The 12927-nt window shown below is 50.8% G+C and overlaps 2 protein-coding genes across 2 annotated transcripts; one reads left to right on the top strand and one right to left on the bottom strand.

Moving 5' to 3' along the window:
• Window positions 1–1041: 1041 nt before the first annotated feature.
• On the top strand, window positions 1042–2308 carry LOC34620868 (40S ribosomal protein S19-2). Its single transcript, XM_026336777.1, has 4 exons — window positions 1042–1206; window positions 1528–1686; window positions 2010–2083; window positions 2230–2308. Exons 1-4 carry the CDS (start codon window positions 1048–1050, stop codon window positions 2306–2308), a joined length of 471 nt encoding a protein of 156 aa, XP_026192562.1. The 5' UTR covers window positions 1042–1047.
• A 1231-nt stretch (window positions 2309–3539) lies between these two features.
• On the bottom strand, window positions 3540–7235 carry LOC34620867 (probable endonuclease 4). Its single transcript, XM_026336776.1, has 10 exons — window positions 7122–7235; window positions 6646–6976; window positions 6360–6415; window positions 6116–6224; window positions 5755–5847; window positions 5343–5392; window positions 4944–5081; window positions 4810–4849; window positions 4277–4406; window positions 3540–3720 (listed from the first exon to the last, which is right to left on the bottom strand). The coding sequence occupies exons 1-10, from the start codon at window positions 7233–7235 to the stop codon at window positions 3540–3542; spliced, it is 1242 nt and encodes a 413-aa protein (XP_026192561.1).
• Between the last annotated feature and the right edge of the window lie 5692 nt (window positions 7236–12927).

Raw genomic sequence — 12927 nt, 5'->3', positions numbered from 1 at the left:
AAAAAGGAAGCAAAGACGGTCCCAGAGCCCCATTAAACAAAGTACAATTATTAATAAATCAATGCAGCGCGCGAATACTTTCTGCACATCGGTAAACTGTATATATTCATACCAGTTAACAGGGTGCTGCAGGACGCCTCAGCGCGAAAAGTCGCACGCTGTCACAAGGGGCTGCGTTTGGCTGTGGGGGGCGGCCGCCCCTACTACACGAGGGGCAGCAGCAAAACACCAGCAAGGGCAGCAGCCCTCATCCAAAGTAGCCACTTCTTGTTTTTGCGCTTTAGAATCTCCTTGGCTATCCAAAGGGTTCTCTCAAAGTAAGTACGATGGGCCTACTTCCTTGGGGTGCGCTGCAGCGGCTCCTCTGGTAGCTCCAACTGCGTGGGGTCATGAACGGCATGCCTTGCGTGCTTTTTTCTTCTTTGCAAATAATTAATAACTTCGGATTTGCAGTTTAGATTATTTGCTTCGCGGGATAAACGACCTGGTGCCAGCGAGGGGGGATGGGGGGTGCGGGCGTGGAGAGGGCCCTTGATCTTGTGCAGTGATGGTTTTGCAAAGAGGCTCTTCGTTCGTCTTCTGCAAGTTTACAACTAGGGACGTCTCTTGCATGCCTTGGTGCCGTGGGGTGTTCTGTGGGGTGTCGGAGGTGCAACGGACAACTCTGGGGAGGGGAATTCGAAGCCTCTCTCCAGAGGCCCCGTGATGGACGCTGCAGGGGCAAGCAGCCGATGGCAAGGGAGTAATAGACGCTGGGTAGAGCCTTTTGGGGTGGCTTGTTGCTCTGGGAGTAGCCTTTGGGGGTGATGCCTGAGCCTTGATGGAAGTGCACGCACTGGCTGCTTTCACGGAATGCCACTCCCCGTGAGAGTGGCCTCGGGATTGGGCAGTGTTGTATGTACAGCAGTCTCGCCCTTCATGAAGACACCTGGAAGGCCGCCGTCTCCTGATTTTTAAGCTCCTTGCGTTGACGACTTGCGCGTTCCTGTCGGGGATTGTGTGGCTCAACCAGCTGCTCGTGTTGCTACGCTTTTTTCTGTTTTGCAGATGGAGGCCTTTCTAGAGGAGTTCGCGCTCGGGTCTTCCCCGGTTTATACTGTGAAGGACGTGTTGGCTCAGACCTTCATCCAGGCATATGCCAACCATCTCAAGAAGAGGGGCAAGTTTCAGGTGCCCATGTGGGTGGATTTGGTGAAGACTGGATACGTAGGCAGCCTCTGAATGGCATATTCCAGAAACACCCTTCTTCAACGCCCTCGGCCTCACGCTCTTAGATGCATCTTTCCATCTTGCCGTCCTCTTGTACTGAGGCGTCTTCGACGAGCTGTCGAACTGGCGGATCGGCGTGTTGGGGCTGTGACTCCTGAGGGACGATCGATCTGCGTGTGTCTCTTCCAAAGGCCGCGCATGCGGCCATCTCTTTCTCTCTCTTTCTATCTCTGTCTCCCCGTCCTTTGGTCGTACAGCTGAATTGCCGCGCGCGTCCACGTCATGATTGACGCGCGTATTGGTTGATCCTTCGCGCAGGGGAAGACCCTCGCTCCCCAAGATCCCGACTGGCTGTACTGTCGAGCTGCTGCCATCCTGCGGCACCTCTACCTTCGCCCAAGCTGCGGAGTTGGGGCATTTAGAAAGTTCTTCTCATGCAAAACCGGCAAAAAGTGCAGCCCTGGCCACACCAGCAAGGTTCGCAGATCCCTTCGCCGTAGTTCTATGCATGCCTGACTGCTCGGCGTCCCCTCCCTTTCTTTCCCGCCTTCTCCTCTCCCTGCCGCTCTGCCTTTTGCCAGACTTAGAGGGGCTTCTTGGTGTGCTTTTGTGGGGACTGCTCTGTAGAGGGCCTCCTTACTGCTGCGGGCCTTGCTGCATGCGTATTCGGAAAGGGATGGAATGGGCATTTCGCAACTTGGCACCAGCTGAGCAATACACACGTCTTTCGTTGCATTGGCTGCCTGCTGGTGGGCAGCAGGTGACTCTGGATCGCATGCGTATGCGCGGTTTTTTCGCAGGCCAGCGGCAAGATCATTCGACACATCCTCCAGCAGTTCGAGGCCATGGGGCTTGTCGAGTCTCGCCCAGATAGGTACTTGCAGAGGGTGTATGCTGCTGCATCTTACTACGCTTTGTACTTTCAGTGTGGGGTTCGTCGGGTGCGCCTGGAGCTCCTTGTTGTTGCGCCGCTTCCAGTGCAGCTGCGCTTGCCGACTTTGTGCTATTCGTGCTTTGCAGCGGAAGGCGCTTGACCAAGGTGGGACAGAAGGAACTCGACGTCATCGCTCGCCAGTGCGTTCTCAGCGCCTCGGTCTGATCAGCAGCAGCTACAGCAGTGGTGGTAACGACGGCAGCAGCAGCTGTGGGTGTGTGCAGCTGTTGATGCGGCGTCTGCTGAACCCCCCCTCCCCCCCAAAGTCTGCACACAGGAGAGGTGGTCAGACAGCGGAGTGGGCAGCTGCACAGCTGAGGCCGCCAATGCCACGTGCTACATTTTCCAAGTCGACATAAACTCAAAACACCTCAGCTGACCAATACGGTCGTCCTTTTCTCTTTGCATCCCACTTAGAGGCCTTGGTGCAGCCACGACGAATATGCGTTAGGTGTAGTTCTGGAGAGGCACATGCGGGGCGCACGTACACCCCCACCTCATGGGTGATTTGATTAGCTTTCCCGGCCGAACTAGAACGGCCAGAGGCACCCTCGTTGTGTGCATAGCTGTAGACAAGGGCAAACGCCACAAGGGCCACCCAAATCGATCCTGAGGGTTCCCACCGTTTGCGGGCAGCATAGATTGCAGCCGCAGGCACGCTCACCCCGCCTAGCAGCTAGCTGCCTTGGTTAATCGTCATAGTGATGGAGTTGTCTAGCTAGAGGTCCTCTGTGTGGCGCTCCCGCGGGAGTGCAGCTCGCAGTGTAACAACGGACAAGCGGCGGGCGAGGCCTGTCCAGCCCGCCTGCCCACCCGTCAAAATTGCTGCACCACGGAAAGAGTTGTTACAAAGCCTCTCTGCGCAACCTTTCCATTGAAGGAGCTCTTCGGTTACATAGAGCCAAACTACTGACTTGCAGGGAACATGGGAGGCGCGCGTGGCTACGCACGTGCTTCTATTGAGCTCTCCCGGAAGGAGGCGGTCTGCCGAGCCGGCCATTGGATTTTGTGCACGCATATCCTCTCCTTTTGGGGTCGGAGGCGTGTCAGGAATGCCTCCTCGGAAGTGTTTAATGTTTGCGGTCATCCACGAAAGTTACCGAAATCCCACTGCATGCTGCCGTGGCTTTTGTGCACCTCTTACTTCCATACATGGATGTGGGCTCGTCTGTGAATACGTATGCCCATGCGTGATGCGCAAGGCGCGTCTCCCATGTACGTGATATCCATTGTCTACCTGGCTGCAGTTGCGCGCGCGGGTGCATAGTATGAATGCTCACTAGTAGTTTGCTCAACGGTTTGATGCATACTCGAGCTGCCGGATGTGCCTGAAAGCGTCATGTTTGGCCGCAGACGCCTAACCAAAAGCCTTCAGGGCATTGCAAGAGAAAGAAAGTCATTTATCTTCTTTAACGTCTAAAAAGCTGTACATTTGTTTGATCTCTTTTTTCCAGATGCTGCCCTCGGTGGGGTCTGGTGTTTCTAGCACCAAGGGCATATCCTTAAATCGCGTAGGGTGCTGCATAATATACTTAAAGGGCTCAAGTCCCAGGTGACCCTTGCCAAGAAGCTCATGTCTGAGACAGATCAACGCAAGAAACGCATCAAAAGCTACGGTATAGTGTTCGAAGCAGCGTGCTTGCTGCTGCCACTGCGTGAAGACAACAGGAGGTGAGTTTGGGGTGTGACGTGTCGGCAGCGACGGCAGCACCAATGCAGCGACCAGGACACAACTTGAGAAAAGGAGCTTGAGAAGGGAAACGAAGGGCTCTTATAATAGCATGAATTTCATTCTACTGCAAAAGTAGCCTGTGCGGAAGTGTTTAGGCAACAGCCAGCTTCGAGACAGTCCACACCGACTGACGACTGACGGGTACTCGCGTTAGCAGCTGTCGCATGAAGTACGTTGACATGTACATATGTATGGGAGAGGGAGGTGAATGCAGACGCAAAAGTAGGACATAGGGAGACGCACTAAGATGAGAGTATACAAATAATATTTGTGTGGAAGGCAAGGATGAATATGAAGTCCTGAAGTACTTTCGATTAGTAGGCACATTAAGCCAGTGCAGCGGGCCCTCGGTGTAAGGGAGACTGACGTGAATAAAAGCCCCAACCCTATGCATGCAGTACCTGTCCAGTCCTGAACGCAGCTCGGACTTGGAGTCGTTGATGTGCATTCCCTTAAGGTACTTGTAGCCTACGATGGCATCGAACTCTTCCATCACCTTTTCGAACTTCTCAGCAGTCCGGATGTCGTAGCCTGTAGAGCGCCAACAGTTGCGACCATTTCAGTGCATCAGGATGAACACTTTGGCAGCAGAAGCTACAGCGGTGCGGCCCCCACAACGCCACAGATCCAAAGCACTTGTTTTGCCTAATCGTGCCGAATGCCGTATGACAGCAGACTCTCATAATCCTCATGCACTGCCACAGGCAAATCAAAATATACCTCTATATGCATACGCATCGGTGCATCTTTCCGTGTATGTATAAATACATGTAGGAAACTCCGGGGAGACCCCCGTCGCCCGAATAAGCTCGAATCAACGTTGTTTCTATCCTGTTGGTTGTGCAAATCTGTTCGTTGTGCACATACTGCACCTCTGCGCATGCGCTCGAAGCAGCAAGAAGCACATAGGGGCACTGCGGAAGAATCCCCGTACCTGCCGCAAAGAGATGGCACGTATCGAGACAGACTCCCACCTGAGAAACAACAGCAGGCAATGAGCCAGCCCAGCATCCGTGGTACCAACTGGCATCGACGCCACGGCTATCGAGCTGCTTGAATATAGCCTACTCGCTCCTTGTTCTCAACCAGATTGATGATATCTCGCAGGTCCTCGAATTTGCTGCCAACGACATTCTTTTGTCCCGCCATATTTTCCAAGACCACAACTACGAAAGCTGTGTCTCTGTGGGCCCTGTTCACTGCTGCCTGAGGCCAGTCGCAAGCGCAAAGCTGACGGTTTTACCCGCATCAAAACAGCACTGCTCAAAGCGCTTAAAGCCCTTGATGCCCCTTAAGTGTCGCATCAAGCGTGCAGCGACGCTGCACGCCGCGACAAGCCCTCTGCAGAGAACGGCGGACGGCTACACCACTTAAGAAGACACAGGCTTTTTTTATCCCAATGCGGAACAGCAGCACTGCTCAAGAGTTCAGGCCCTCGAGGCTCTGCAAGTGTGGAATCGGCCGTACAGCGATGTTGCGAATGCCTTCTTCCTTGGTACATTCCCCTACGGTGGATCCTGAAAACACAAAACACCCTGGACCGTCGGGATGCTGTGATCTGCAACGCGAGGCTCTGCTCGCATGCAGGCCCCGCATTCACACATTCACAAACTGTGGTCGACGGCTGAAAGTACAAGGCACTGTGAGGGGCGAGTCGTTTGCCTATGGAGCGAGAGAGCGGCAGGGTCCGCATGCGTGCGACAACGTCGTATTTTCTGCTCAAACTGTATGGCGCTACACGGCGGCCAAAACAGTTCAGCAAAGCCACATCGCAAAGAGGCAGAATCCTGCATACGGACATTAGACATTACTTTACAACACGGCAATTGCGGCGCAGGGGAGAGTGCAATCAGTGCAGCCTCAACGCCGCGAAGCACACCTGGATGGATGTTGTACAGTTTTATGCCCAGTGCTTCACAACGCTGCAAATCGTCCAGAAGGGCATTGTAAGCATTCTCTTGCTTCGTCTTGTCTGCATGCCACCACCCGCCAGAAGAAACACGCAAAACCTTCTAGGGTATGTATGCAGTCGTTTTGAGACCGACCCCCCAAAACGAGACGAAGCTGCTTCAATTACTTGAAACGGTTCAAGAGGTCCCTCAAAGTTGTTGAAAAACGCTCTCACACGCCCCTAAATATATACATATATATACATATATATAGCAATAAGTACAGCTCCGCATATCCAGTGCACCAAGAGTTGTTAAAAAGACAGCAAGTAGAATCGTAGAAGGCCTTACCGGGATTGGCAACATTAATAAGATAGCTGCCGTGAGGTAGCACTTGCATGGACTTGTCCATCTCCAGCTGATCACATCGCTCCTTAAAGCCGCTAATGGCCGACTCAGCCTGAATGCAAACACTTGAATAACGCCAAAAACATAGGCAACGTTTAAGGCCTTGTGAGTCCCTCTATGACGTGTTGCAGGACCCTCAGCTCTTCTAGTGCTTAGAGCTACACCTTTCCCAGCAGGTGTGTCTCACCAGAGGAGGAGATACCCATTTCCTCTGGCACTTCAGAAACAGGGCGAAGGCTTGCCCTGCACGCGGTCAAACAAACAAAGAAGACCGCAAATTCTACATCCTGAAGCATGAGCTGTACACCCCACACAAAGAGGCCTATTACTGTGCGTTGCCAAGCACAAAACTTCAGATGCTGAACTTTATTCCAAACGATTCCTCTGACATGCTCTGGCGTTCAATACAGTGCTAACCAACAGCGCCCTGTACGTCAAAAGCACGCAGAAGCAGCCGAGAAAACGCCTCTTACCCTTCACGTTGAAGCAACTGACGAGGGCGTTCTGAACTCCTCCTGCTGCCGAAATGTGTGCCCCTACAAACTTCCGGCTCTTCAGTGCCAGTGCTGCCAGAGCAGCAAACTCTTCGTCAGGCTTTAGGAGGCCCTGTGGCGCGCCTCCCGCGGCTGAATTCTTTTTCCCACAAGCAACCTTGGCCCGAGCCTTGGGAGCAGCCCGTTTCTTTTTTGCAGGAGAAGTGCTCTTTTCCACGTCTTCTTTTGCTGCCCCTTTGGTTGCTTTATCGGCTTCGCTGCTGCTCTGGGCCTCACGCATCAGCTCCTCGTCTTTGGCCTTCTCCTCCACCTTCACTGGAGTCTCTGCGCAGCCTCGGAAAGGTCAACACTCTACACAGGGATAAGATTCTGCAGCTCCAATTCATCAAGAAATTCAAAAAAGTGGAGAGATCCGTTGCTACAAGAACGAACGGCTTGCATACCTGAAGTCTTACCACACGCTCACCTTTATGCTTCCTCTTTGCTGGAGCAGGTTCGGCAGCTATCTCGGTTTTAGCGCCTTTCAATTTAGACTCTCCGTCAAGCCCTGTTGCTTTGATAATCGTCATTTTCTCGTGAAGGCGGTATGGCTGCTGTCTTTGCTTCAAGGGAATCACACAGGACCCACCTGGAGGTTGCTGGAAGGCAACAGCAACGTAATGGCGGAGGAACGTGCTGGTAGGAGGGCAGAGCGGGGGTCTGTGAGCGTGCAGAAATGTAGGTATTGCGCGCGCAGATACAGCAGACGCTATGGAGTGGGCGGGGAGTCCTCGGAAGACGAGCAGGGCCACACAGCTTAGAAGAAGCATTCACCTCGAAACAGCCAAATGCAGCGGAGCTAAGCTACATGTACGGCCTCAGAGGAGCAGAAACAGGGGTATCCAAAACAAGCCACAGTTGGAGATGTTCTTGGAATTCTCGCCTCCGCCTCCTATGCTCGTTTTTGGCGCTCGGGACCGGATAATAAGCGTGCTGAGGTACATCGTATGCAATCGTAGTGGTTTATAAGGCAGAAGACTGCGAAGGGAACGCAACCCCTTCTGTCAAGTCGTATGCTTCGGGGCCTACACATGAGTCCCCAGTGTTGCTGGGGTTGGGGGTGTGTCGGCCGCAGGCGGAGCTCTGAAAAAAGAAAACAAAAGCGTCTTCGCCATTTCCCCGTTTTCAAAGCGTCAAACAGTCTCTCTTACTTGATTTCCTGTTAAAGAAGCAATCTGTGTGGATTCTAGAGACATGGTGGGGGGCGCCACAAGTATCGGACCCTGTAACCAACGACGGCTCCTACTCTCAGCTACCCCCGATGCGAAAGAGAAAACTAATTTACCCGTTTGCGTTATGCTTCGAAACCACCGACGTCTGCCTTTGTGGCGCTTCTGTCTAGGAAAATCAAGTATCTCGCTTCATAAGCAATGCGGAGCCTTTGCAGCAGCAAGCTGGAGTACAAGCTGGTACACCTGAGACTGACCACTTAGCCTTCACGTGTGTATTCATGGTGCGAGTGAGCTTGTGGGGCTTTCTCGCCTTTTAATACCTTCCTGAGCTACACTATTCGCCCTCTAACAGTGCAAGCAAGGTCAGCTGGTCGTGCGTGCAACGTATTGTGCTCTTCGCAGTGTTGGGCGGGCAACAGTCCAGCATTGTAAGCATGCATCCCCTATGTGGATCAGCCATTCCTATGCTGTAACAGTGGCACACACGGAAGCCTACATCCGCCTCAACTAAGTGATTAATTCCCCACAAAAGCAGACGTAGGGACGGCGCTAGAGACGCTTGGCACTATGTAAATGTTTAGCCCAGCAGCAGGCGGTTCATCCCCTCTCTCAGCTGCGTCCAACCCTAGAAAATGTCGCACACACGGCATCGAAACAATATTTCTCATGACTTGACAGGCAGACAACTAAGATTCTCTTGAACTGTGTTGTTTCCTCCTTGATTCTAACTCTCAAAAGCTGCCTTCGGATCTTTGGTAGAAGGCTACAAAGGCTTTGGCGGCTGAAAATGCGTCGGTATGCATTAACTTCCTCAACAATAAATAGAGGATGCTCCTTATCGTCTTGACTCAGATTCATCGACTGGCATATGTGGAACCTTCGGATTTTCTTCAAACACGCTGAGCTTAGAGCATTGCATGGTTTACTTTGGCGCAGCCCAACTACTCATCACCCATTCCTAAAAAGTGACAACCTTGTAGGAGTATACCTCTTCCAGGCATCACCACAGACACAGTAGAACACGCAAGGTTTATAGGGACCCAATAGAGTTATTCACTACCGGCACATTTCACTCGTGAGCGCTAAATAAAGAGCAAGAGAGTTCATGGTGTTACAAACTCGACGGGAAACAAATAACCTTCTTTACGGTTGTACACGGTAGTGATAAGTGTTGAGATAAATTTGGGGTCAGTGAACTTCTGAACAGCCATATTCGGCAACTGTTGACACATTCTGACCCTCGTAAAACCCCCAACAAGGGCTGATCTTAGACAGCGGTCCCCTGATCTTAGGATCTATTAGACGGGAATACTGCCATGTGGAAGCCAGCAAGCCTGCCTTGCCAAGGTCGGTAGCACCTCACCAGCACTACCCCATCAGCTCAAGTGCTTTCCGAGTAGGAAATATCAAGGAATTACAGAGAAACTCAACGTCTTCTTTGTCAGAGTGGTGAAAACTTGCTCGGGGTGCAAAAGAGCTAAATGGAGGAAGCTCGGCAAGGCCTGTTAAACTTAGTAAGATCTATCAGAGCCACAGAAAATGCAGTGAAAAACGAAGAACGACCTCTGCGGTTGACAAGTTACAGTCCGAAAGAACCCAAAGCAAGAACCTTTAAAATGTATACCTCCTGATATCAAAAATAATAAGAGCCCACAGTAACAGGATGATCCCTGCAACAGTCTCAAGTCAACTACATTGAGGCAATACCAGATCACGTATAGCACATACAAACGACTGATGAATATGCAAGGACGAGACTGTCAAAATAAGCTGTGTCCCGTCGAATGCCTCTCAATGTGTGAACTACTGGAAGGATTAATCTAGAAGCCGCGATAGTATCCATGATCAGGAAAGTGTGTATGCGATAGTTGAGAGGAAGTGAGCACCACGATGTGCATCAGAGGAGAACGGTCAGGAACATCGTATCTCCCTGGGGCAGAGTGCTAGACTTGGCAAGAGAGACATCTCATTGTGTGCAACGGCTCTTCAGGTGCAACCAGACAGAATGATGACAGGAACATGGGTGACCGACACGAAGATTCTCGTAAAGTTACTACATGACTTTATTCGGGCATAGCCAAACAACATGTGGATCCTAAAATGCAAAGCTTGCCTTTTTCCTAGCTTAATGAGAAGCCTGACTGGCTAAAAGTACATAGGATACTCCAAGTACATGGTTGGCTACACACCCTTTCAAGCCTGAACAGAGCGCTTGCCTGAGCACGCATGTATACACCCAGCACACCTAAAGCGAATTCCACTAATGTAACGCAACTCTCCGTAGAAAGCCGCTTTGTGCCTAATTTTTTATTGAAATCAGAAGAAGGCTATTGAGTGCTCTACAAAAGAGCATTTTTTCTCCCTGCCCTACACGCTCAAGGCTTTTGCTGATGGAAGAGGGCCAGCCAGGCTGCGCATCGCTGCACATTCTAAGCAGTCCTGACATTCACAGCTAGTTACGTTTAGCAACCTACAACGCAAAGGCAAGCAGCATTGGTTCTTACCATAATGAGCCAGTACTGCGACAAATAGCATGTATGCGCAGCCAAAGCAAATGCAACTAGCTTTGATAGAAAGTGCCTACCTATAGCTCGCAATAGAAAGCATGCATGCGTCTTTGAATGCTCACTGAAGGACGGAGTGGGGGCTTCGGACTATGCAAACTTATGTAGGAGATCCCGTGCAGTGGCTTCCTTGGACCATGCCAGCTGGATATCAGTTCATGAGCCTCTCCCTACCACAATAGCTCAAAAACTAGCGTGTTTGTTTCACAGTGCTGCCACTTCTATGCATCGAAGCGGGGAGATCCCGCTGCTGGATCTGCTGCAAGTTGGTAGTAACAGATGCGGAAATGTGGGTACCCCGAACAAGTTTTTGAGCAAGGCAAAGCTTCATGATGCAGAAAACAGACTAATACGTTAGCTGAGTAAGGGAAATGCATTCGCTTCTAATAAGCGAAACGAGGCAAATCAAAAAGCGTCTCTGTTACGGCATGCAGAAGGTCGACCCCATTCTAGGGGCGCACTTGATTTTACTAGGTGGTAAAACTGCAGTGACCTTAAGGCACCTTGGATATAAATATCACTCAGTTAAGACTATGGGGAAATCACAGCGCAACGGCAATGCTTGATAAGCAGCTACAATCGGGGTGGTAACGCATCTACTCTACGCCTTGCTAAGTTTTTCCAATGCACCTCACACAAACATCTACTAGTGGTTCCTTTTGGACATAAGACTCTCAGCCACAGCGTCACTTACTACAACAGGACAGATGCGGGCTCATGTAGTTGCTTCTCGTGGAGATCAGAGAAAATGCAAACCCATGAAGCTGAGGCCAACCAAAAGTTCCTCGCAACTAGGTTTACTGGGTATTCGTGCACCACTGGCACAGTCTTTATTTCACGGCATTTGCATGCCGATAGCATTACATTGGACACACACCCTGAACTCCATTTCGTGCCTCTGAATATATACACACATGATGTGTCGGAAAGGGAAACGGATTCCAGGTCGTAGGGTGTTTTCTGTGGGCTAAAGCTAACATATGGCACGTTCCTTGCTGTTTTGTCACCGGCAAAAGCGGACAAGCATATCATGGCGGCATGCAGCCAATGTAAGAAAAGCGGGTTCAATGTATTCGTGCATCCACGCGTTGCAGCTCTGCTTCCAGTGATGGCGTGCATAACGTGCACTTGGTTGTGTACTTTATTTACAGGTGACAACGTGCCTACACTGTAAGCATGTTCGCCATGTAGTACATGAATTTCACCTATGCAGGCAGGGCCCAACAGTGTGTTGCCTACGTCTGCATACATTATATGTACACCAGTCTCCGAGGGGGTCTCCCCAGCTACATAAGATTACTTGGAAATCCACTGCCTGTAGCCGAGTCACAAGTCTCAGATGAAGAGTGCCTTTAAGTAATAAAATCCAAGTTGAGCCTCTAGATCGGTAGCTTACGCTGGCGGTTTTTAAGCAGTGAGGCTGTCATGCAGAACAATACAGGATAAATATCATACAAGAAAGCATCTTTTTCCTGCTTCTCAATACGAAGCATACTCATATAGTTGTGGGTTAGAGACTCTATCATGCATAATTCCTAAAGCGGCGAAATTTACGTGCACTAGAAAACACCCAAAGCCCGTGCGCATGGTGAGCTCGTTTTTATGACAAGGGAGTCCACAGTCTATATTTAGCATTATAAAAGGCAAACAGGTTCCTTTTATGAAGCCTTAGAGAGGGATATGCCAGCCTATAAGCCTACTACAAAAATACAGAAACTGCGCCGATGCCGTGGCCGACAGCGGAGTGGAGAAAATTGTGAAGAGAAACAACCTTTCCGACCTAGCAACCACAAAAGTCGCAGCGCTTAGAAAGCAGCGTAAATTTTTAGAATTTCGAGGTGTTCTGTGGTGGTGACAGCCATTGTTTCCTGGATGAGATTGAGTAAATAAGGTTCGTTGGCGCCTACCGAGTAGCATGAATATGGAGCCACCTGTACTTATTGAGCGCTGTGCTGCCTTTGCCCCTCTATCGTCGTCATCTAAGTACTATGTGTAAGGCGTCTCAGCTTGACACACGTGTCAGTCCCAGCCTTTTGTTCTCGTGCTAGATAGTCAGCTCCTCAAAATGATCCCTGACCTCGCATAACACACCTGGCTCCATATAAAGTCTGTTTTAGGAGTTTGGGGAGCATGTAGAAGGCAACATCACCACTGAAGAAACACTTTGAAGTCCAGCAATCGTTCAGCGGCACAGCCTTCACCGAACTGATAGGTGGTTTTTGCTGCGCTACTCACTGGCCAAGCGAAAGGTCGCAGCATAACGGGCACTGGTTTCGTGAGTCACAATCAAAAGGGGCACGCCTAATTGCAATGTGAGTAGGAAAGAAGTGTTTGTGCACAAAATGGTCTGTTGATGCTTGTTCCAGGATAACGCGATAATACAGATCCCCAAAGCTCCTTGGCGATAATGAGGTCCCAAGCATACAAGGAGAGAGCGCTAAGTGGACACTAGCTGCCGAAACGTGTACAATTCTCGTACATGTAAG

This window comes from Cyclospora cayetanensis, unplaced genomic scaffold (genome assembly GCF_002999335.1).
Source record: "Cyclospora cayetanensis isolate NF1_C8 unplaced genomic scaffold, CcayRef3 CcayRef3_contig_147, whole genome shotgun sequence".
Classification (NCBI taxonomy): domain Eukaryota; phylum Apicomplexa; class Conoidasida; order Eucoccidiorida; family Eimeriidae; genus Cyclospora; species Cyclospora cayetanensis.
Note: the sequence above shows the minus strand (reverse complement) of the source record. Positions and strands in the feature narration are given on the sequence as shown.